The 26,008-nt window shown below is 35.7% G+C and overlaps 1 protein-coding gene across 7 annotated transcripts in view; it reads right to left on the reverse strand.

Moving 5' to 3' along the window:
• The window catches only part of RNF145 (ring finger protein 145), a 51,927-nt gene that overhangs the window by 11,379 nt on the left and 14,540 nt on the right, over positions 1 to 26,008 (reverse strand). For all 7 annotated transcript variants that reach the window (XM_063811651.1, XM_063811649.1, XM_003339113.6 and 4 more), the window contains exons 3-7: positions 25,316 to 25,424; positions 12,527 to 12,618; positions 7,193 to 7,428; positions 4,545 to 4,720; positions 247 to 387 (exon numbers count right to left, since the gene is read on the reverse strand). In XM_063811651.1, coding sequence (XP_063667721.1) covers positions 247 to 387; positions 4,545 to 4,720; positions 7,193 to 7,428; positions 12,527 to 12,618; positions 25,316 to 25,424 — 754 coding nt within the window. The remainder of the gene's footprint in view (positions 1 to 246; positions 388 to 4,544; positions 4,721 to 7,192; positions 7,429 to 12,526; positions 12,619 to 25,315; positions 25,425 to 26,008) is intronic.

Here is a 26,008-nt window from a genome sequence, read left to right on the forward strand (position 1 = left end):
TAAAGAAATCTAGGGAAGGAAGGTGCCCAATATTCATCATAATGTATTAATACATACAATACAAATACATCTTTAACATGGAAATGTATTTTTTCATAGTATTTTAACCCAAATGTTGCAACCATTCAAAAAAAACCTCTCCAATTCCATTTCTTCTAAAATTCATCAGCCAAAGAAATTCATCATTACTTCCTCAAGTTATCTATAGTATTTACATTTCTAGATATAATCAAGGAAAGAACTTACCGATTCATGGCAGGATCATTCATGAAAGCTCGATAACCCTGCAAGTAAAACTTGCAGAGTGTGAGAACACCCAAGGCAACAAAAGAAACCGTGAAGACCAAACCCAAAAGAGAGTAAGGAGTGCTGCAGCATTCCGCAATACTGGAAAAAAAGAGGGGGAAATTAACAGACATAAACTTTCCATTTGGAGTAAACACATTTGAGGCCTTTAAATAATCACCAAGCTTGATTTGATCCTCATTAATTAAAACATCCTAAACCAAAATTTGAGGAGAAATCACCCAATTATTCCATTAATAATTTAACCATCTTATTCACCTTCAAACCCACATTTTTCTATCTCATCGGCAAATATGCAGTACATAGCACCAGATCTGAAACAAGGTCTTCAAATACAGTAAAAATTCAAAGAGCCTAAATGTTCACATCTTAAGAAATATATAATTAGCATGCTGACAAGTATTCAAAAGAAGCTTGTACAGTTGCCCACTCTTCTTCCTGAAAAATGATGGCTGTTCAAATTGTTCACTGTGCTACATTATAATATGAATACTTGCTGCAACTCCTTATTTGACCAAACTGCTATGGAGCAGGGTGTATCACTCCTCCTACTCCATCAGTATCTTACATACTACTGCTATTTTTAAATTTAGGTTGAGACAAAGGCATTTTTTTAAAAAGGGTTACTTCAAAAGCATGCCCAATAATTTGCTCCAAGACTATTGAAAAGTAATTTTAATATTAATTTTTAACAAAAGTTTGCTATGATACTATTCATAAGGATAACTGGAAGACATTACACTAGAACTTGGAAATATTTTCATTGAACTTCTTAGATATTAACTTATATGTATTTTATAAATACATGTACTATTATGTACTGAGATAGATTTAGCATTTACACAATATCTATCTTATATATACATATATTTATTTGAGACAGGGTCTTGCTCTGTTGCTAGGCTGGAGAGCACTGGTACAATCATAACTCACTGCAGCCTTGAACTTCGGGGCAAAAGCAATCCTCTCACTTCAGCCTCCCAAGTAGCTAAGACCATAAGAGCGTGCCACTGCGCCTGGCTAATTTATTCTTTATACAGACAAGGTCTTGCTATGTTGCCCAAACTGGGCTAAAACTTTCTGCCTCAAGCGATCCTCCCACCTCGGCCTCCCAAAATATTGGGATTACAGGCTTGAGCTAATGCTCCCAGCCCTTATATAGTATCTACATCTTAAGCTTTAATTTTCAAAGAAGAATTTCACTGATATAGATGAGGAATTCATTCAGGCAATCAATGCTTGTCCCTTACTATGCAGCTCCATGCTTCTATATAGTTATCTTTCCTACACAATTGCTTATTAGTTGGTTTTTATGTGAAAGCATCTAATTTTACATGGTACCAATGTACACTATGATGAGAAAAAAAGTCTGGTTTTCTGTTAGGAGCCAAAATATCCACCAATCATGGTGGCTAATAACTAGAAAAAAATAATTAATTTTATGACATTCCTACAAATTTAATTTCTGAAATGTTTGGCATTTTCACACTGAAATCATTAGTAACAATTTTAAACAAATTGTGTACAATTTTACAACATGAGAATCATGGCTGAAAACCAACTAAAATTTTACTTCATTCTTATTGAAAAAGGCTGAAAATTTAACCAAAGGTCCATACTATTTCTCTATTTTTACGGACCTTTCTCCATATTTAGAAAAATTTTTTACACCCACACAATATGATTTAATTACGTATTCAAACAGAGCACTTTCCTTTTCTCTTATTTTAGAAAAAAAAAATGTGGTGCTATTTTTCAAAAGAGAGCATACTAAATACCAAAGATTTCGACCTAGCTTTGGGGAACTGAAAGAGTTTGGAAAATTTATAAAGTTTTTCTTTGCTCTCTCTTCATTCAGTAACTCGTTTTTATTAAATCTTAATTTCTATTTTCTGGCTGCAAAAAAAACCTTTTTTTTGATTTGCAGTTTGATCTGGTGTGCTTTATTGTTGGTTGGTGTGTTTGTTTAGTCAGGGTATTCTGGTAAGCTCCCAATCTCTTTTTCTAAATAAGTTGTTTTTTTGGCAAAGAAACATAAACATTACCAGGCACACAAAAGCATAGATAAGAACAGAGAATAACTCTTACAGAGATATAAATTAACAAAAGAACCAATATGAGAACTTCTCAAAGCAAATTACAACATTCTTATCATGAAAAAAGGCAATCTATCCTGGCGAGGCATAGAAAAAGGAAACAAAAAAATTATGTTAGCAAGATATCTAAACTTCACAGAATATCCGAATATTATTTTCTTACTTTGTAAATAAGTCCAAATGCATTCATGGCTTAGTAAATTGTTAAGCCTACTGCACTATGCTATACCTCATCTTACTGTGCTTTGCAGCGGGTAACAATCTGGTTTAAAGCACCACCAATTCAGTCTCACGCTGAGGTTATTATCCTAACCACAGAACTGTCTCTCTTTCTCTCTACATGCAGTTACTTTTTAGGTCATTTTAAGTCTTCAGGCCGGGCGTGGTGGTTCACACCTGTAATCCCAGGACTTTGAGAGGCTGAGGTGGGTGGATCACCTGAGGTCAGGAGTTCAAGACGAGCCTGGCCAACATGGTCTCTACTAATAATATAAAAATTAGCCAGGTGTGGTGGCGCATGCCTGTAATCCCAACTACTTGGGAGGCTGAGGCAGGAGAATTGCTGGAACCTGGGAGGCGGAGGTTGCAGTGAGCCGAGATTGTGCCACTGTACTCCAGCTGGGCGACAGAGCCAGACTCCGTCTCAAAAAAAAAAAAGCCTGCATAAAACCTCCATAATACTTATATCAAAAACAAATAGCAGTCAAATTTACTTAATACTAGATTAATCGTTAAAATATATTTGAATTTGACATCAACTTACTGCATGTTTATAGAAGCTACTTATAATTGTTATTCATTTTTAGAAAGTTCAAAATCTGATTCAGTACCAGTATAAGTTTATCCCACTTATTTCTTAAAACAGGTTTTTGTCCTGTGTATTTTTAATATTTACATTTGTGTTAATGCTTTCCTAGTAACATGCTCCTTAAGGATAGTAAACTTGTCTTAAATTTCTCATAGCCTACACCACTTAGTACACAGTCTTCCATCATATTGGATGGCTGAGAAACAATGACTATTAACTAGAACTTAAAACTGTTATCTACCTATATTTACTTTATAGGAGGACAGATTTTCATCCCTACTTTTTAAAGTGACAATGAGCGAGGGAACCAAGATGTATATTCATGTACTAGATTCTGAGAATGTGAGATTCAAACTCAAGAGTGGAAAAAATAACAAACATGGATCTAGCAGAAGCTCACAATAAAATGGGAAAATGACTTAAATGACATGAGATTTAAAAAGACAAAACAAAACAAAAACCCCTAAATATTAAAAACTGAGTCTTAGAATTATTTTGGGTTAGTCCAAGCTTGACTAACCTGCAGCCCAGGACAGCTTTGAATGCAGCCCAACAAAAATTTGTAAACTTTCTTAAAACACTATGAGATTTTTTTTTGCAAGTTTTTTTTTAAAGCTCATCAGCTGTCGTTAGTGCTAGTGTATTTTATGTATAGCCCAAGACAATTCTTCTTCCAATGTGGCCCAGGAAAGCCAAAAGATTGAACACCCCTGGGTTAGACAGTAAAGTACTATTATCTACCCATTTCACCAATTACCGGACTCTTTCTCGATACTGAAGGCAACAGGGACAAAGGCAAAGTATACAGAGTAAGTCACAGGCTTCGAACTCAGGTGGGTCTGAGTGCCAGTTCTGCTTCTTTTGGCAGTGTTACCTGGGGCAAGTTATTCCTGGTACAGTTTCTTCAGCTATAAAATGGTAATTATAATAAAGGCACCTATCTCTTAGGGTTGTTGTAAAGATTAATGTGAGCCAAAGTGTTTAATGGTATGGTACATTTTAAATAATAAATGTTATTTTTATAATATACTTTTTTCTGATTGACCCAATAATTTTAACTTGAAATTGAAAAAATACTTTTACGATTTGCTATGTACCTTTCCACAAATCATCTGCTACACTCTGGTCCATAGTGCAGCCAAATAAACCACATTATTATATTAGCACCTCCCTGCATTGCCAAACCTAGGTATCCAGTGAATGAAAATCCTATCTTAACAAAATACGAAGTTGTGTAACATGAACGATAAAAGTAATCTGCAAAACTTACTATTCCTAGATCAAAGTTTTCTCTTTCTAAGGTTATATATAGTATCATAGGCTCTTTTAATTACCTTGTCAGAAAAAGGAAAAGAAGCCTCTCACGTGATGCAGGCTGATCTCGAGTACTGAAATAGGAGTAAATCTGAAGAGCAAATAAGACGAGCCAGAAAACCATGAAAAGAACAGGGACTACCAGTTGATTCCACAGGGACATTCCCAAGGCGAGAAGGCCATATACCTCCACTACCTAAATAAAAACATAAGATAGGAAAACTTCTTGCATCACCATTAATAAACACTTTAAACACTTGAGTCAAATCAGAAGTAAAATATTAAATAGCTTTTCTTTTATTGCAAGACTGTTTCAGCTAAATTCCTTTAAAGTTAGCCTATATAGTTAATAAATAGCATGTTTTTTAAAACTTACTAATTTTGCATTATTATTAACACTTGACACACACTTATCTAATAGCACACTAAATTGCCCTAATAGTTCAGGGATAAGGTCAAAATAAGGTCATATTCAGTACAAAATAACCTTAAAAGGTAGTTTGAGGAGACTTGGTAAACACTCATGTCTAATCAAAATAATCAGGACTAGCATGAATTGATACAACACTGCTTGAGGCACTAGGAAAAAAAATGCAAAAGTAAAAACTTTCAGGGTTTATTCAGAAATGTCACAAATGAGAAACAGTTCAATGGAAGAAGAGTACTTAATCACTGGAAAAAATTTTTGCAGAGCAAAGATAGTTAGCAAGTCTTTTTCTCCCCTACACATCAATTCCTCTTCCTCCTACTGTGTTTTTATCAAGCTATGTTTTTCCATTTGGTTTGCCAAGTGTAAGTAACACTAGGAAAAGGATATATCTTAAAAAAAAAAAGGCTTAATAATCTGCAACTCACTAAATTAGTTTTCCAGTTTATAAAACACTCTTCTTATGAAACTGATTAGGAAAAATCAATCACAGAATCTGATTCAATCTAAGAGCATTGGTGTAACCAAGTTTCTAGAGTTACTATGTCAGGGACCAGACCCTGGTGACACAGCAGGAATTCTGCCGGACAGCTTACAAAACCAATATCTAGCAGTCAGCTGGTCTTGATGGAATCTCTCAATGTGATACCAGAATGTTTCAATAAGGTATAAAGATCTTTAAGTATTAAGTTAAAATAAATTGACTTGCAGATTATTCTAAATTTAAAATTCTTTCATCAGTAAAGCAAAGGCTTTTTCTACAACCCAGTCTATTAACTTCTATTTTCCCCAGTGATAAAAGATTAAAAGAAAAAGGAAACTGCCCAACTAGCTGCAAAATTATTATCAGGTAAACTCATCATTACGAGGCAGAGAATATTTTTCTTCCTTTCCATTCAAGAAACAGACCACTAAAAAAACCTGTCTGTTTCCATTTCTTGCTTATCTGATTCTTTCCTGGTCACACATTTTATAACCTATATTTCCAACAACTACATCTAGTTGATGTATGAATCTTATGGCAACCAACTAAACATGACATTAAAAAATGAAGGCTGAGGTTATTCAATAAATATTTAATATTCAATAAGTATTTACTGAATATTCATTATTTATTACAAACAAAAATAACCCTCATAAGACTGAATTCAAAGAAAAAATATGTATCTTAAATTTGTCATTCTTACCCTGAATACAACTATAACCCTTCCTGCCCTGCTTCCCCATGAAGCCACTCTTCACTGACTGTAGAAATAATCCCTTTTCTGGAAGATCTACTCCTGGGAAAACTGCCCAAGTTAATCACTGTGTAAGACGAAGATAGAATCAGGCTAAGGCCAAAAGCTTAGAGAAAGTATTCTCAAAGATCTGCCCCTGGGGCCACAAGAGAATACCTCACTTAGCTGTTATCAGTTTGTTCTATCTGAGAGCTTCCTGTACCTTAAGGACACAGTTAAGAGGTGGAAGACAGTGACATTTTAACACTCTCTTTTTATACCAATGTCAGGTTAAAATCTATTTTATATATTACAAACTATCAATTAAACCAAACAGAAACATTTATTTCCCAAATGTGTATTGTTTGTATCTGGGAGTAATTTATCTTAGAGCAAAGGCTGAAAAAAGTAGGGCAGAAACTTTTACAAAAAGCATGTTATGTTGGCAAAGTCAATTCAAGTACTATATCTAAATGAAATCTATCATATTATAACCCAGAACTATTTAACTTTTCTGTTTAAATTAGGCACACAAAGGGAAGAAACTATAGTCACAGTAGGACTATAATCAGAAGGAAAAAGCAGGATTTGACTTATAGGTATTCAATTCTTTATTATTTTTGTCTTCATTACAATAGCTAACACATATGGAACATTGTCTGCCTGGTACTAAACTCATTTAAATCTCACAGAACTCTATGAGGAAAGCACAGCTTTCATTATTAGCTCCGTTTTACAGAAAGTAACGCAATTATCACAAGGTTACACAGCTAGTGAACAGCAGCATCAGGGTTCAATCTCAGATAAATCTGCTTTAAGAGAACCACTTCACTTCACTGCCTTCTCAATAGAACATAATCAAGAATCTTTCAGATGCTCCTAATTGGGCTGAAAATAGCAGCTGTTTTGAAACTGCAAAAATGAATGGTACCATAACTGTGAAATAAAAATGAACTATAACTTTAATGTACTTAACATTTATGTAGAATTTTATCTACCTGTTTGTGGTTGTCAGCAGTCTTACCTGAACCAATTCTCTGTATGCAGATTTAGCAAGGTTATAAGGTACCAAAAGATTAGACCCAAGAAAATAGAGAACTTCCAATCCAGTAAAAATCATAGCAAATTTATTGATGATAACAATTGTCTCCAAAGGAACAAGGCAGAGTCGTGCTAGCAGAGGAAGCATGTGAGCTGAAAACAGCCAAATCTGCTTTGTTTTCATGACACAGGAGCATAAAGTACACACCACCAACTGACCTAAAATAGGGAATAGAATACATTTAATTTTGAGTATTTGGCATCCACAAAATAAAAACAAACAAAAAACACTGTTGATAAGGATAATAACACAACTTTTGAAGAAGTCTAACTAAAATCTGGTAGATAATATTTTAAATCAAACAAACTTCATCTGACTATAATTACATATTCAAATGTTCTGTGAATTTTGAATACTAATTCTGTAGGGCTGATCTGGAAAGAGCAGCATAAATCTTCACTGGTCGTCTGTGATGCCATGTGTAATATGAAGAAAACTTTAAACAATGTCTAATTCAGTATTGTGACAATTCAGTTGCTAATGTTTATACATAGCTTCTTTTCCAAAGGTACTCAATATTTAACTGTTCTGGTCTATAGGTGAAAGCATAAAATCCAAGAGATATAATTACTTGTTCAAGATCATACTGCAACAATATTTGTTCTGATAATTTTTTAATCTTTATTTTTGGAGGGCCAAGTAAACTGCCCCAAATAACTAAATCATAAGTTAAAACTAAAAACTAAATAAATTCTTCTCACTGGGGATTACGCATGATCATTATATTAAACACAGAAATACAAAGAACAAAATGGGAAACTCTCAGTCTCTTATAATCCCACAACCCAAAGGTAGCCCTAAGAACACCCTGGGGTACACTGAATGTATGTGACATGATATTTGCATTTAGCCCTTTCCAAATATTCCATAATTATAAAATGCCTTGTATGAATAAGCTTTTACATTATGACATCCTTGTATAAACTACTTGGAACACATTTCCTAATATTCTCTTAGGCTAGGAATTACTGAATCAGAAAAAAACATTTTTAAAGACTTTGACACACTGTCAAGACTGCCCTCCAGCAACAATTTACCAGTGTATAATGTGGCTATTTTTCTATTAACTTGCCATAGTGAGTATAATTTAGAGATGGGAAGAACAGGGAATATTTCCCAAATTTTTTAAATTGGCATTTTGTTGGTTACTAGCAGCACTGAACATTATCAATAAGTATATAAAAACATTTGCAATTATTTGGTGAAATGTTCACATTCTTTGCCCATTTTTCTGCTAGAATACGTATCCTACTGACTGATCGAAATAGTAATCCTTAGTCACATGATTGCATTTTTCTAATATGTCCCTTGTCTTAATATTTTAAATAACTTTACTCTCTTATAAAAGTATGTATTGAAAATAGTCAAACCATTTTTTTTCTTAATGGTACCCACCTTTAGTGCCATGGCTTATTACATGGCTACCCCACTCAAGATTATACAAATAGCTGTATTTTCTTTTAGTAATTTTTAGCTAATTTTTAATTTTAACTTAAAAATTAATACATTTGATTTATTGTGGAATAAGAAAATAAAGATCGAAGTTTGTTTTTTGTACATGTTTACTTGGTTATCTCAAAACTGGCTACTGGAATCATCCATTCCTTTCTCATTAATTTGAAATGCCACTGTAGTAAACTCCAAAATCTTTTACATATTTAGGTCTATATAAGAACTTGTTATTTTTGTTTTCAGTGATCTATTCTAATGATGGTACCACCCTGCTCCATCATACTGATTGGACAAGTCCTCTCTCATTGCTCCTTTCAGAATTTCTTGGAGATTACTGAATGTTATTTTCCAGATTAATTTAGAATAATTAATCATATTCTCTCACTTCTTGTCAATGAAAACCAAAATGAAAATTTGGGACTTGTTTGTATTCTATCCATACACATGTTGAATATTCCTAATCCAAAAATCTAAAATCCAAAATGCCCTAAAATCTAACATTATGCTCCAAGAAAATGCTCATTGGAGTATTTTGGATTTCAGATTTTGGGATTAAGGATTTCCAAACAGTAATATAATGCAGATATTCCAAAATGTAAAAAAATCAGAAATCCAAAACACTTCTGGTGCCAAGCATTTTGAATAAGGAAAATTCAATTTGTGTTAGAAAAATACAAAAATGTCAACCATTTTTACATAAGACCAAACACTTACAACAATCTACTATGTCATAAACACATACGGTATTTTATCTCACAAAGCATTAATTTTGGCCTTTAAAAAACTGATACTAAAGTAATGTGAAAAATAATCATAAAGGCATAAAGAAAAGAAAAACTCCTAATTATATAGAAAACAAGAGGCCACCAAATGATCTGGCTTTCACTGTGTTTAAAGCTATGAAACTTAAATGTCCTTGTTGAGCACAATGTAAACTTCCTCTAAGCTCTGAAAATTCCCTTAAGTCTATGCCAGCACATGTGGTGCTCAGTGCTGGGGTTACAGGCTCCCTTTATCTTCTTTCATAGAAGAATATGACTCATATGGCGTATTTAAGAGAAGACTACTCCTGCTGAGGTAAAAGAAGGAAGGAGTCATATTGTTAGTGGAATTTCCCCTGAAGTTCCCAAAGAATAAGTTGTTTGTCTTCTGATTTGCCTATTTCAACTTTTAACTCTGCATAAACCAAAATCCCAATGTACTCTTTAGATTTCAGGATTCCACTATTAGAAATATCTCCAAGAGGTTGGCAACCCTAAGAAATCATGGCATATTAAAATTACCTAGTTTTTCAAAAAAGTTTGTTACTGAAATGAAGACAAACACCAGAAAATTATTTTAAAATCTAAGTTGGAAGAAAACATGCTCCTTAATAGTTTATGGACTTTGGAAAGTTGAATCTTAGTTAAGTAAACAGAAGACCATGGCCACTGATAAGAAGAGTTTTAAGAAATATGCTTCATATTTATAATACAAGTATAGGCATCATAAACTAAAACTTTACAAGCTTTCTAACTTGGCAAATATCTTCATTATTGAATGTTACCGTTAATAAATATGCCAACTCATAACGATAGTTATAAAGCAACATTATTTTTGTCCTCTGCTGTCTTTTAAAATCCACTCTGTAGAGATTAGTGGTTTTCCTGCCCCTAGATAAAATCCAAGGCAAGTCCCATAACTTTTCTACTCTAGCTTAGGTTACTGTCTCAATTTAATAATAACTGAAACTTTCAAACAGATTTAAAGTTGAGACTTATCCCTTACTCTAGAGTTCAGGCATTCTAGGGAAAGCATTAATTTTGACCTTTATGCTTTAAGATAGAAAACCTGCAATTGGGAGAGAAGGTGGGGAGGTTGTGGCTGGCTTCTTTCTCTTTTTTGACCTAGCACTTCTCCCTCTCTCTCTGACTTACCAAGGATTGAAGTGGGTAGGGAAGAAGGAGAGGGAGGGAAGTAGGCAGGTTCCTACTTAACTGGACTCTTACAATGATGTGGTTGTTACTGGTGCTTCCTAGACTTGAGGTATCTAAAACTGATTTATTTTCCCCTGGACCCTTTTATGGGTTCTTCTGAAACCGTTCCTATCACTGTGGCTCTCTCACCTGCAGCAGTACCCTTGGTGCTTGGTATACACCCTCAACTGGCCATTTTTGGCTCTTTTCTCAGCTCCTGGGAATCTGGAAGGTCAATCCCTGTTGAGGTCTTCTCATCCATCTAGAAGGCCTTCTTGAACAGGACCCAAGAAAATCCTACACAGACTTTCGGGGCCACTGTCTAGTTCACAAGAAACTTACATCCTTTGCTCTACAATTTCCTGTATCAGAAGATACAGGAAAACCCTACAAGGCATTTTCATTCCACAGTCAAAACACTCAACAAGCAACTAGTCTATTGCTAGTCCTTTACATCAGATTAGAATTATAATGTAAGCCAAATATAATTTTAAATTTTCTATTAGTGTCATTTCAAAAAGTAAAAAGAAACAAGTGAAATCAACAATATATTTTATATAACCTAACATATCCTAAACATCATCATATAGACATTCAATCTATATTAAAAGTTAACAAGACGTATTAAAAGTTAACCTGGTTTGTACCAAGTCTTCAAAATTGAGTATGTGCTTCACACGTACAGCACACCTTAATCTCAATTCACCACACTGCAAGTGCTAACCAGCCACATGTGGCTAGTTTTGGACAATGTAGTTTTAGATTTTGCAGGCTGAAAAGGCACAAGAATGATATAGTGGAATTCTGGCCTCCTGGAAAGGTGAGAGGTGGGTGAAGGATAAAAGACTGCACATTGGGTACAGTGTACACTCCTCAGGTGATGGATGCACCAAAATATCAGAAATCACTGCTAAAGAGCTTGTCCATGTAACCAAACACCATGTGTTCCCCCAGAAACCTATTTAAAAAATGTTTTCCCAGCCTGGGCGACAGAGCAAGACTCTGTCTCAAAAAAAAAAAAAAAAAAAAAAAGTTTTTTAATGTAAGAAAATAAAAATAAAAGTGTAACTCAAAAAAAAAGATGTTCCAGGGTGAGTCAGACACCAGTCCACAGCATTCCCCCCTTCACCACACAAGACACATAACTCCCCAAATGGTCCCCCAGTGAATCCTCTAGTGTAAAGGGCTGGGGAAGTATTTCAGAAAAAAAGAGTTCTCTCTGAAGAAATCCTCCTCTAATCTCTAATATTAGGCCTTTTAACACCTTCTACATGGGTGAGTTTCAAAGTCACAAAACAGGTTTTCTCTCACTTCCTTTTTTGCATTTTGGCATGGTACACTCTGGTAGCAGGGGTCTGGTACTTCACTTTAAATTGTATCTATATTGTTTTTAGGCCTTAGCCAACACTTCTGTTTTTAACATTCTGCTACCTGAATATTTCAATCACATCTCAAGTTCTTGATGTTTCCGGACATTCATTTTTGACAATAAGGTCATGGCTTTCAACAGCAATAAGTAAATTTAAGATACTACGTGTTTCATTTTAATCTTTCAAAGTAATAATTAGCTCTATTTAAAAATTAATCTTCTCAAATACTTAAAAAACCCTTAAAAAAACACAAGCAACTGTGCACTATGTACAATATGACTATAAATACATAATCTATACATGGGGAAAAGAAGACTTAAAAAAAAAAAAACCACTAAACAATGGGTATATGTGGGAAAAGTCCCCATGAATCACTTTTGAGAATTCCGTTTTTAAAAAAAAATGAGTATGCATGAATTTTATAAGTTAGTAAGACTGGTCGGTTCCTACCTACACTTTAATTCTTTTATAATACTTACCTATTAAGGCTGTGGTAAACCGATTCATAGAGAGAGGTTCTAAATACATTGGTCCCTCATAGGCAAACTCCAGTTCACTCCGAACATAGTCCCTAAATAAGAAAATTGATTAGAATGTATATATTAGATACATTCCTAGCAGAATCACAATATGCTTATAAAAGCATATTATGTTAATGATACCCCTCTTTCCATATCTAAGGAAAAATTTAGATATGAAGAATTATATATAAATGGCCTTCATCTGTTTTCTGTGCACTAGAAACAGACACAACTTATTGAAATGGAATTTTACCATACAGAGAAAGCTGCCAAAGCTCCACATTATGAAATTTTCTTTCTTTTCATGGCCTTATTAAATATTTTATGCCCAGTAAAAACCCAATTGAGAGCTGATCTCTCTCAACTCTACTACACTAACCAATCATATCTAGTGATATTACACTAAACATCTCTTTTGGCTATCTTCCACCACCATCACCCCACCCTCATCTTATTTCCCCCAAAGTTTTGGCCCCGATTATATTTTATTAGTCCCAAGTAGAACCACAAACTAGTTAGAAAACTGGGGGATAGGAGTACAACCCTTAAAAATTATCATTTTCAACTCTATATGAAATCTAAGATAATTATAATATTTAAGTAGGCTACATATTTACTTTGAAGCAAATTTTAGATCAAACAAAATATTCCTTTTAAAATTTAACTCATTTAACGTGTGACTACTGAGAAATAGTAAGCTTTAAGTAATAACCAGAGCCTTTACACACTCAGAAAACAGGCAGGAAGCACAACCAGAGAGAATTTAGTTTATTATCAGTAAGTTAAATGGGAGTACTGGAAGACAGTTTGTCTAAAGTATTTTTGGCATCAAAGAAGGGAAGTTTGTGTAAAAAAATTCTTCCCTTTTTTTTTTTCAACTTTTAATGCTTTATTCATTGTATTTAAAAGAGAACATTTCATGTATTTCCAAACAAACTCATATGGCTGTATTTACTTTTTCCACGAAATGACTTCCCATTAGGCAATCAAGTGGAATTCCTTTAGCACTGCATAGCCAAACAAGGAAAGACCCTTACACAATCAGCCGGAAGGGTATTTGCAAAAAAGAATCAAAACTTAAAACTAAAAATTGTTAAAAGAATTAAAACAGTTTCTGAGATTATAAAAATGCATGACTAAGTTATATGGGTGATCTAGCAATTCTCCTTTATCACTCTTAGATGATGGTTTCTAACACATAATGTATTAATCGTCTCTTTCTACTGAAAGAGGAAGCCAAATTCTCAGGAAGAATTATTGTAATGCAGTGGTTGTCAACCAAGGGGCAATTTTGCTCCTGAGGGGATATTCTACAACCTCTGGAAACATTTTTGGTTGTCACAATTGGGGAGAGGTATTACTAGCACCTAGTGTGTAAAGGCCAAAGATGCTGCTAAATATTCCTCAATGCAAAGGGTAGCCCCTAGAACAAAAAATCATCCAGTCCAAAATGTCAACTGTGCAATATTGAGTAACCCTGTTTTCATGTAGAAAGACACAAATGCAAATAACACATAAATATCTGATTACTATAGGTAACCATCAATGGAATTATATAGTTAGAAAACTAAAAAATTAAAAGAATTATGAAATTAGAACAAAATGCATATATAAATAGTATTAATACAAAGTATTTTAAAATGCTATTTGAAAAATAAATTTATACCTAAAAGAGATATAACTCTGAGTGTCAGTACTATCCAGACCTTTAAAGCCCAATAATTTCTTTTTGGTCATATCTCTCTCCAATGGATACAGTTTAAACAGGGGCCAGGAAAAATCCATACAGACAAAACACAGATTGGTGGTTGCCAGGGGCTGGGGAGAAGGGGAGATGAGAGTAATGGCTTAATGAGTACTGAGTTTTGTTTTGGGTGACAAAAATGTTTTAGAATTAGATAAAGGTGACAGCTGCACAACATTATGAATGTACTATATGCCACTGAACTGCTCACTTTAAAATGATTAATTTTATGTTATACGAATTTTACATTAGAAAAGGGAGAGAGGTCAGCTCCAAGAGCACTATCCCCAAGGAGAAAGCCACAAAGTGCCCCAGAAGGGCCTCAGTCCCAAGTGTCTCTTTGTGAGGGACAAGAAAAGACAGAAGAATTGAGGTCCCTACCATGTTTTCTTTCCACTGTTTGGTTTTGTCACATATTATTGATATTTTATAATAAAGCTCAGCAAACTAAACATTATGCTAGAATTTGATTGCTGAGACATTTGTTAATTGTTCTGCATTTTTTCATAGCCTACGTTAGTTTATCCTCTTTTTAAAAACTTTGTCTTTCTTTAGAGTTTCTTACCTTAAATTCTAATTTCAAACAACAAAATTTCTAGGGATAACTAACATTCTCTGTTGCTTTTTAACTCAAAAAGAAATTACTGAATACATAAGTGCTGGCACTCTGCTGGACTCCGCTAATACTGCACAGTCCATACTAGCACGCAACTTACAAACAGGGAGGGGAGATAAATACTTAGTCCTATAATTATTTAATTATGATGATGATCAATGCTGTAAGAAAAAATACAGAATGCTGTGAGGATTTTAACATCTTTTTTATTGATACATAAAAAGATTTTAAATTCACAGCATATTTAAAAACTACATCTTTTATTCTCTATTTCTAGGTTCTAACTTTTTCATTTAACTAATAATATTTCTATCTGCCTTTTACTTTTTTATCTTAAATACTACTTATTTTACTTCTCGTATTTCATATGGTTATTATAAAAGGTTTTAACTATTTCCTTTTCTTTTATCCAACCCTATATTTCATTCCTTTTTTAAGCCTTCTCAACTTTGTAATCCTTTCCATTATTTTCTTTTTAATTATTTTTGCTTTCTCTATACTCATTACTTTGCGATTTGCTGTGATTATAGGACCCTAAGGGAGGTCTGCCTTCCAGAAGAATAAATAACCAACCTTTAGGCCACAATGACAGCCCTGATGTTAAGTGGTTTCCTCCCACTCGCTCTCCTTACTTTGTCCTCCTCTAGGATCCCAGGATTAGCTCTCCAATACTGTACTGCCCCCCACATTCCTGTTCAATTTAAGTCTGTATCATTCATCATAGCCTCAAAATTAGTATCATCCCTAGGCCCCTTAGAACGTTTCCCCTTTGCTCGATTCCTCTTTCAATACAGTCCTCCAAAATCCTCCATTTGGCTGACTCACCAAAAAGCCCCACCTCAGTAAAAACAGCCAGGCCTAGAAAGCCTGCAGACTCTCTCTTTAGGCCAGCTCAGCTTAGCATGCCAGAGTCAAGGCAGTGGTTTTGGTGACAGCTAAACTACCTAGTATGCCACACAACCACTATGGAGCTGTCACTTCTAAAAGGAGGATCTGGGCATCCCATCCCAAACTGTAGAGAAGAACTGAAATAAGAATCAGGGTTAACAAAAATCTCTATATCTTACTTATGCACAAATTCCAGGTATCTCATGCTGGCATTGAGAATTCTTGGTAAATCAGTCCTAACAGGGATGGTCATTCACAACATAAGAAAAACAAGACAGTAAGCCTAAATAAGAAGGATCCAAAGTGGGAATTATCCAAAATTCCATGAGTCATTTTAGGTGAAAAATTAGTTCAAGGCAAGAGTCATAAAATTCTAACTTTTAACAACAACATATGATTCTCTTAAGACTCAGGTGAGCTATTCAAGAGAAGCATTACAATTTTTCATTTCAGAAGACTTAAAAGGTAGAATGTTTTAATATCTTCAGAAACAAGAATTCCTGCCAATCTACTTATAACTGAATAAAATATTTTCCTTCTTAAATGTTTTTTCACTTGTGGAAGGCTGATAATCACCCCAAGGCACTAATAAACTGAAAAATCTACTTCCCTAGTCCTGTATAACAGCCTCCCCTCTTTTAACTCAAACTGGGGCCACGAGGAATGTACAAGATCTATGAAAAGGGCCTCCGGGCATGGTAGCTCAAGCCTGTAATCCCAGCACTTTGGGAGGCCGAGGCAGGCGGCTCACTTGAGCCCAGGAGTTCGAGAGCAGCCTGGACAACACGGTGAAACTCCGACTCTACAAAACAAAAAATACAACAATTAGCCAGGCGTGGTAATGCCTATAGTCCCGGCTACTTCGGAGGCTGAGGTGGGAGAATTGTGTGGACCTGGTAGGGGCAGGGGTTGCAGTGAGCCAAGATTGCACCACTGCACTCCAGCCTGGGTCAGAGTGAGACCCTGTCTCAAAAAAAAAAAAAGAAAGAAAGAAAAAGAAAAGGGCCTCAGAGCCTGCAATTAGAAAAATTCTTGCTTATAAAGAGAAGTATACATGTTACAAAAAATAAATGGGTACCAAGAACAAAACCTAGTAGCTTACCACTTCAGCTAATTAAAGACCTTTATTATAAGTCTCTTCAGCAACCTGACTCAGACACTGGACAACCTAGGAACAACTTGTACATTCTGGCTATTTACTTAAAGCTTTCAAACAACCTTAATTCCAAAGAAACCTAACCTGTTTTCACACAAAAGAGGTGTGCCAAGTTATCTTTTGCAATATGGGCAACAAGAAGCACCACTTGGTACAAGAAATCTCAGATGTTCAAATACCTGTATTTCCTTATATGCCTACTAAACACACATACACGCACACAAACATACCTACCATACCCTCAGCACTGAGCTAGCAGTTGAATAATTCATTTACCCAGAGTTTATTTAAACTGTTGACACCCTTTCTTTAGTTTCTTTCTGGCCTCCTAGATATTGAGTGCCTGTATTTGATAATGTTCAAAAGCAGAAAACATGTCAAACAGTGAAACTGGTCAATTTTATTCCTGTCAAAATTAAGTTTAGAATATAAATGGTAATACTCATTTTAACAATCCAAGCTACTTGGGAGGCTGAGGCAGGAGAATCACTTGAGTCCTGGAGGCGGAGGTTGCAGTGAGCCAAGATTGCACCATTGCACTCCAGCCTGGGCAACAGAGCAAGACTCCGTCTCAAAACAAAAACAAAACAGATGGGCGTGGTAGCTCATGCCTGTAATCCCAGCACTTTGGGAGGCCAAGGTGGGCGGATCACCTGAGGTCAGGAGTTCAAGAACAGCCTGGCCAACATGGTGAAAGCCTGTCTATACTAAAAATACAAAAAATTAGCCAGGCATGGTGGTGGGCACCTGTAATCCCAGCTACTTGGGAGGCTGAGGCAGGAGAATCACTTGAACCCAGGAGGTGGAGGTTGCAGTGAGCCAAGATCACGCCATTGCACTCCAGCCTGGGCAACAAGAGCAAAACTCCATCTCAAAAAACAAACAAACAAAAAACAATTTATCTAGTTTTTTTTTTTAAAGAAAAAAAAATTTTTTTTTTGAGATAGTCTCACACTGTTGCCTGGGCTGGAGTGCAATGGCACAATCTCAGCTCACTGCAACCTCTGCCTTCCAGGTTCAAGCGATTCTCCTGCCTCAGTATCCTGAGTAGCTTAGATTATAGGTGCCTGCCACCATGCCTGGCTAATTTTTTGTATTTTTAGTAGATACGGGGTTTCACTATGTTGGCCAGGCTGGAATCGAATGCCTGACCTTGTGATTCACCCACCTCAGCCTCCCAAAGTGCTGGGATTACAGGCGTGTGCCACCGGGCCCGGCCTATCTATAGTAGTTCTTAACTGAGGACAGTTTTGTTCCTCAGAGACAGCATGTGACAATGTCTAGGGACACTTTTTGGTTGTCATATTTGCTAGGAAGAGGGTATCACTGGGGTCTAGTGGGTAGACAGAGTGTTGTCAACATCCTATAATGCACAGGACAGCTTCCGTAGCAATGCATACCCTGCCCAAAATACTAGTATCCCTGAGAAAGAGCAGCCCCAATCTACAACTTTGAATTATGCAAGTCATCATAAAATGGAGAGCTAATTATCCATAGTTTACACGTAAGTCACTCTTGGGGAAATTTTTACATTTGAAACCGTACTTACACACCGAAGAGCCAGAATGAAAACAGTATTACTTCCTTCTTTTGAAAGCCAGTTCTACTGGGCTCTTAATTCAAGTCACAGACACACAAATCCAATATGTTGGTTCATAAATCTAACAATAAAACAAGGAATTTAAGAATACTGGGCCAGGCACAGTGGCTCATGCCTGTAATCCCAGCACTTTGGAAGGCCAAGGCGGGTGGATCACAAGGTCAGAAGATTGAGACCATCCTGGCTAACACGGTGAAACCCCATCTCTACTAAAAAAAAAATACAAAAAATTAGCTGGGCATGGTGGCAGGCGCCTGTAGTCCCAGCTACTCGGGAGGCTGAGGCAGGAGAATGGTGTGAACCCAGGAGGCGGAGCTTGCAGTGAGCCATGAGCTGAGATCGTGCCACTGCACTCCAGCCTGGGCAACAGAGCAAGACTCTGTCTCAAAAAAAAAAAAAAAATACTGGAGTTTAGAAATTTTAGAAAAAACATCCATCTGTGGATGTGACCACACCCTCACAGGAATGACCACGACACTCTCACAGGAATAGTAGTATCAGTGTATGGTTTTTCTTTCTTCCCCCTTAGTTTTGGATAGTCTCAATTTTCTATACGGATTAGCACTAGAAAAATACATTCCCTACATCCCTCAAAACGCCAAGGAAGAGTTTAGTAATTTTAAAAATTTTAAACTGACATTTACCAAATTCTGTTAAGTTCAATTAGAATATCAATATTAAATATTTATATGACATTGACTGAACCCATGAATCTCTGACATTTAATTCTTCCAAACTGCAAGCTATATCCATTCTATAGACATATTCTAAACAAGTTTTTAGTCATTTCAGGATAATAAGTTTCATTATGTAAATACGCATAAAGGAAAACAGAAACCCAACTTTTCAAAAGTTCATGAAATTTTCAACTTAGAAAATTAATATTTGCAAATGTCTTTTTCTATAAGCTAGTTTTTAAATTTTTTTTTCTTGTTTCCAATAAGGCTGGATATAGCCAGTTTTTTAAGTACGAAATTAATTGTTAAAATTATTATAAGTGCTGATTCTCCTTCTCAGGAGCATAATAAACTATGGCTCGATATAACTAGATTGCAGTGAATGGAAGAATATATTTGTAAATTATAGATCTGATAAGAGACTTGTATATATTTGCAAATCATAGATCTGATAAGGGACTTGTATGTATTTGCAAATCATAGATCTGATAAGGGACTTGTATATATTTGCAAATCATAGATCTGATAAGGGACTTGTATATATTTGCAAATCATAGATCTGATAAGGGACTTGTATCTAGAATATATAAAGAATTCCTACAACTTAGCAAGAAAAAGACAAATAACCCAATTAAATACTGAGCAAAGGATGTGAATAAACATTTTTCCAATAGTTACACACGGTCAATGAACACATGTAAAGATGTTCAACTTCATTAGCCATCAGGGAAATGCAAATCTAAGGCACAATGAAATACCTCTTCACACTCCCTGTAATGGCTCCACTAAAAAGGACAACAATGGATGCTGGCAAGAATGTAGACAAATTGGAAGCCTCATACACTGCTGGTAGAAATGTGAAACACTGCAGCCATTTTAACAGTCTGGCAGTTTCTCAAAAGGTTAAATATAGGCACCACATGATTCAGCAATTCCACTCCGAGGTATTTGTCCAAGGAAAATAAAACATTTGTCTACAGAAAACCTGTACATGAATTGTCATAACATTATTCATAATAGCTAAAACATAGAAACAATCCAAGCGTCCATCAAAAGATAATTGGATGTATAAACAAAATGTGACATACATCCATACAATGGAATATGGACAGAAAAAGAAAGTAAGTACGAACACATGCTGCAACATGCATGAATCTTGAAAACATGCTAAGTGAAATTCAGTGCATATAAAATATCCAGAACAGGTCAATAAAAAAAGACAGGTGATAGACTGACAGTTGCCAAGGGCTGGGGGCAGGGAGGGTGGTGGGAAATAGACAATGATTGCTAATGGGTATGAAGTTTCTTTCTGGGGTGATGAAAATCTAAAATAAATTTTGATGATGTTTTGCACAACTCTGTGAATGTACTACAAACCACTGAGCTGTATACATATATACAGCTTGTTCTGTCAAACAGGGTCTTGTTCTGTCACCAGGCTGGAGTGCAGTGGCACAATCCCAGCTCACTGTAGCCTCAACCTCCCAGGCTCAATCGATCCTCCACCTCAGCCTCCGAAGTAGCTGGGACTAAAAGTGCATGCCACCACACCCAGTTAATTTTTTGTAGAGAAGGGGTTTCACCATGTTGCCCAGGCTGGTCTCCAACTCTTGAGCTCAAGCAATCCGCCTGCCTTGGCCTCCCAAAATGCTGGGATTACAAGTGTGAGCCACCATACAAGGCCCTTGAGCTATATACTTTAATCAGGTATGTGACTATCTCGATAAAGTTGTTATTTAAAAAAAAATACCTGGGGCCAGGCACAGTGACTCATACCTGTAATCCCAAAGCTTTGGGAGGCTGAGGCAGGAGGATATCTTGAGGGCAGGAGTTCAAGATCAGTCTGGGCAACACAGCAAGAAACCCATCTCTACAAAAAAATATTTTTTTAATTAGCTAGGCATGGTGGCGTACACCTGTAGTCCCAGCTATTCAAGAGGCTGAGGTGGGAGAAGTGCTTGAGTTCAAGGCTACAGTGAGCAATGACTGCACCACTCCACTGCAACCTTGGTGACACAGTGACAACCATCTCAAAAAAAAAAAAAAAAGATACTTGGTTATGAAGCTCCACAGAAATCTGAACCATTATTTTTTTAAAACTAAAACCTTCAACCTCAATGTCTTACAAATGTTACATATTCAAACATTGGTATTTATTAACTGTGATATGTTATGAATAATTCAAGGATAGCACATCTTTACTAGCCTTTTGTGAGATACTATCATATAGTATAAATTGTACTAAGAGGAAAATATTAATACTAAAATATGCCATATCTTGAAATTCATTCATTTTATATCAAAACAAACTCCATAAGATGGCATTGTCTACAAAGGGGTATCCAATCTTTCGGTTTCCCTGAGCCTAACTGGAAGAAGAAGAACTGTCTTGGGCCACACATAAAACACACAATAGCTGATGAGCAAAAAAAAAAAAAAAGGCAAAAAATATCTCATGTTTTAAGAAAGTTCACGAATTTTTGTTGGGCTGCATTCAAAGCCATCCTGGGCCACACGCAGCCCAGGAGTTGGACAAGCTTAGTCTACAATTTCAAAGAAGTAACTTGCTGAGGTAACATATTTACTAGGTAAGGAAACATTTTGTATCAAGTCTGATTCTAAAGTTAATTTTCCTTTCTACTAACCATGCTGCCTACCTAAGTGGAATGAACTAGATTGTGAAAACATGGATTCAAGTTAAAGTCTGGGATTGCCCTTCCTAGCTGTTTGCCTGCTTCCTTTTTTTCATCTGTAAATCCCAAAGGAACATAAAAAAAATCAAAATGAAATAAGAATGGGAAGTATTTTTGCCTACTATAAAATTTTATTAAAACTTAATAAAATCCTATTATTGAGGCTGGACACGATGGTTCGTGCCTGTAATCTCAGCACTTTGGGAGGCCAAGGTGGGAAGATCACGAGGTCAGGAGTTCAAGACCAGCCTGGCCAACATGGTAAAACCCCATCTCTACTAAAAATACAAAAAATTAGCTGGGCATGGTGGCGCATGCCTGTAGTCCCAGCTACTCAGGAGGCTGAGGCAGGAGAATCACTTGAGCCTGGGAGGCAGAGGTTGCAGTGAGCCGAGATAAAATAAAAATAAATAAAATAAAATTCTATTATTTAAAATAAGCTTTAATTTCCTAGTTATGAAAATAAACTTGAAACATTAGAAAAAGTCATTTTCATAAACTGAAACTAAAAAGCTCAAAAAGCCACAAGGGTGGTCAGAAAAAATCCTTTCTTTACCTCTGAAACTACTTAGGTCCCCTTTTTCCTTATATACCAGAATCCTGACCTCTCTAGAAATGCCTGGATTGGTAATACAGTCAGCCCTCCATATTCACTGGGTTCCACATCTGTGGATTCAACCAACCAAGAATCGAAAATATTCAGAAAAAAAAAAACTGCAATTGGAGTAAACATGTACAGACTTTTTTTTGTCATTTTTCCCTGAAGAATATAGTATAAAAACTATTTACATAGCATTTGCATTGTATTAGGTATTATAATAATCCAGAGATGAATTAAAGTACATGGAAGGGAGTGTGCAAAAGTTGCATGCAAATACTATCAGTATTTGAGCATCCACAGATTTTGGTATCCTCAGGAGGTCCTAGAATCAAACTCTCATGATACCAAGGGAGCATAGCACTATAGATAAAAACAGAACTACATGGGTTTAGCCATCACTACACCACAAATGCAAATGGAAATGGAAAAACCATGAGAAAGGGCAGGCTCACAGTTTTTCACCCAGAATTGTAGCTATAATAAAAGCAACAATATTAAGAGGTCTACCTTCAACCTTGATATTTTCTTAATTAATCAACAAAATCCTATCAACTCTAAAAAGATATTATATAGCTATACATAAAATACCATGTAAAAATCATTTTTTAAAGATTAACAACGAGAAAATGCTCACAAAACATTGCTATGTGATAAAAACAAGACAAAAGAATTCACCAAGTACCTACTATGTCAGAAACTGTGGTAAGAGCTTTATATACCTTATCTTATTTGATCTTACAACAGCCCCTTAAGATATTTTATTACCACTTTAACGTGAAAAAACTAAGGCTTATCCTTCTGGGAAATGACATCCAAGGTTATGGAGCAGTAAATAAAAAACCTGGAATTTGAACCTATCCAAACCATCCATCTATCAAAAAATAAGTGCCTAGGCACTCATTTATAAAACAGAACAGTTACTCCAGAGCTCAGTATACCCTAATGACTGCATTACACTCTATAGATACAATTTTTGTTTACAAAAGAGTAAGCAAAGATGGGAAAGTGTCTCCATCCTCAGCCTGAGCTGAGACTCAGAGGTATCGGGGTAAGGCCACAGGAACAGACTGTGTGAGGTGTGGGGGCTGGTGGTACTAGGATGAGAAACGCATCATGTCTGTATCAGTATTGGTGCTTGGACTCCTAGTTTGGCTCTATGGAGAGGGATGCTACAGGACAAGGTCTAAGTTGTTTTCATGAAGGAGTCTAAGACACAGTGACATACTTCTGTCATGCAAAATGGGGAATGTCACTGTCTCCATTCTTGAAGGGAACACAGCTTGATTTAAACATTGTGAGGATTGCAAGAAATGCAACACTACTCTGCCAGCTCCAGATTTTGCAACTTTGACATCAGAGGACCTACCCTGGGCAGGATGGTGGCAGAAGTTAAAGAGTAAGACACCATCCTCCAGGCACCATTTTGAGCACAGAAAATCAACCAGGAAGGAATAAAGGAGGAAAATGCAAGAAGAGTAAGCTTCTGGGAAATACCCTGGGACTTTGAGAAACAATTAGACAAAACATTAAAGAGAACTGGTGGTCCTGTTTCAACAAGAGGGGTGAAAAACCCAGTGATTTTAGTTATTCTCATCCTTTCATATCCACAGAAGTGGTGAGAATTGAACAGTATTTTAAAAACTGAAAGAAAGTACCAGAATATTAACACATCTATCTCTGGGTGGTATAATTTCAGACGATTATTAAATGCCTTTACATTTTCTGTATTTTCCAAAAATTGTCTATAGTGAGCACCATAATTTTATAATCAGAAAAAGTTAATGTTTTTAAAAACTCAACAATGTAATTCTAATAATGTAAAAATGCTACTTCTAAGATTAAATTTCAACTACCCCAAAATCTGTTTCAGACTCTTATTATGGCTTGTACTATATGCAAGGTCACTCCTCTTAGAATTGGGAATATATTTTAATATGGTAAATGCCTTTCTATCAAAAATCATAAAATTTAAGTTTCAAAAGAAATTATACCTCCAAAATATATTCCAACCCACTACTTCATAGTGTAACTTTTGGTCCACCTATATTTTAACATTCTGTTGCAAAGTAGAAAGCTCATATTCATTGGCAGACCCAAGTCTTAAAATTTAGATCTAGCTGACTTAGGTACACAGACAATATGGCTAAAGAGATAGAAGTTAGCTATACAATCAACCTCACAAGATAATGTATATCAATCATTCACTCCACATGGCTGCATCTTATGCTGATTCTTATACATCATAAATTGATTTCCTAAAGTAATGAAGTCTATAATTGTTAAAATGCTCCTACAGCCTACTTTTAGAAATTCTTTTATCAGGCAATACAGGAAAGTTCAAGGATATCCTCCCGAGTAGATGGGATTACAGGCGCCCGCCACCACGCCCGGCTAATTTTCGTATTTTTAGTAGAGATGAGGTTTCACCATGTTGGCCAGGCTGGTCCCGAACTCCTGACCTGAGGTGATCCACCCGCCTCCCAAAGCGCTGGGATTACAGGTGTGAGCCACCACGCCCAGCCAGTTCAAGGATATCTTTATAAACATAACCTTAAGGCTTGTTTCATGTTAAGCTTGTTTTTAAAAGCAGAAATAAAATGTCAGCATAAACCAGCTATTAATCCTGTGTAAGATTTGGAAAATGAGTATCAAACCAGTTTTGGACCTACCAAAGCCTTAGCTTTACTTAACAGTGTTCATGAAAAGTATTTTATTGGCAAAAGAAAACTTTAAATTCAGTCATACATTTCAAAAATGGCGTCATATTCTTACCTGGAAATTTGATGTCCAGCATAGAGGAGCAGAGCAGTCAAAAAATATAGATAAAGCTGAACCAGGTGCTGCCTGGGCAATGTTAGCAGCACCACACTTAAGATATAACCTGTACCAGAAAGATAAATAAAATACAATTTTAATTTAGTTACCCAATTAATTACAATAAAAGAAAGAGCTTGAGACAAATAATTTTCCAAATAGGTTTCAGTACTTTCTGAGGTTTTTTATTATACTTACCAAAGTAAGTTTAGCATAGTGACACCACTATGGATTTTTTGTTGTTGAAAACGTATTGTGTTTTTCACTTCTTTTGTAGATTTCTCTACCTAATAATCAAATATATCACACAAATGTGTAACACAACTCCTTTCTTCATCTACCTTTCCTTGATATCAACTTACTTGTTTTATGCCAATTCTCTCTTTCTTTCTAGTCCCAGAGGAAAAACTGGGTGTCTTAATGTCTCTTTCCAAGGCTGCCCCTTCCATGTGATTTAAGACCTTATTTCTCCAACCCCTGAAGACTCTCTATCTCCTATACTTTCAGTCGTTCCCCCTGACATCACTCCTTACCTTTGTTTCAAAGAATGTGCAGGGCTTTTACCCATCTTGAGAAAAAAAAATAAACTTCTTTTCACAGCGATTTTTTTCCTATTAACTATTTTTCTCATTCCACTGTCAAATGTTTGAA

Source organism: Pan troglodytes, chromosome 4 (genome assembly GCF_028858775.2).
Source record: "Pan troglodytes isolate AG18354 chromosome 4, NHGRI_mPanTro3-v2.0_pri, whole genome shotgun sequence".
NCBI lineage: Eukaryota > Metazoa > Chordata > Mammalia > Primates > Hominidae > Pan > Pan troglodytes.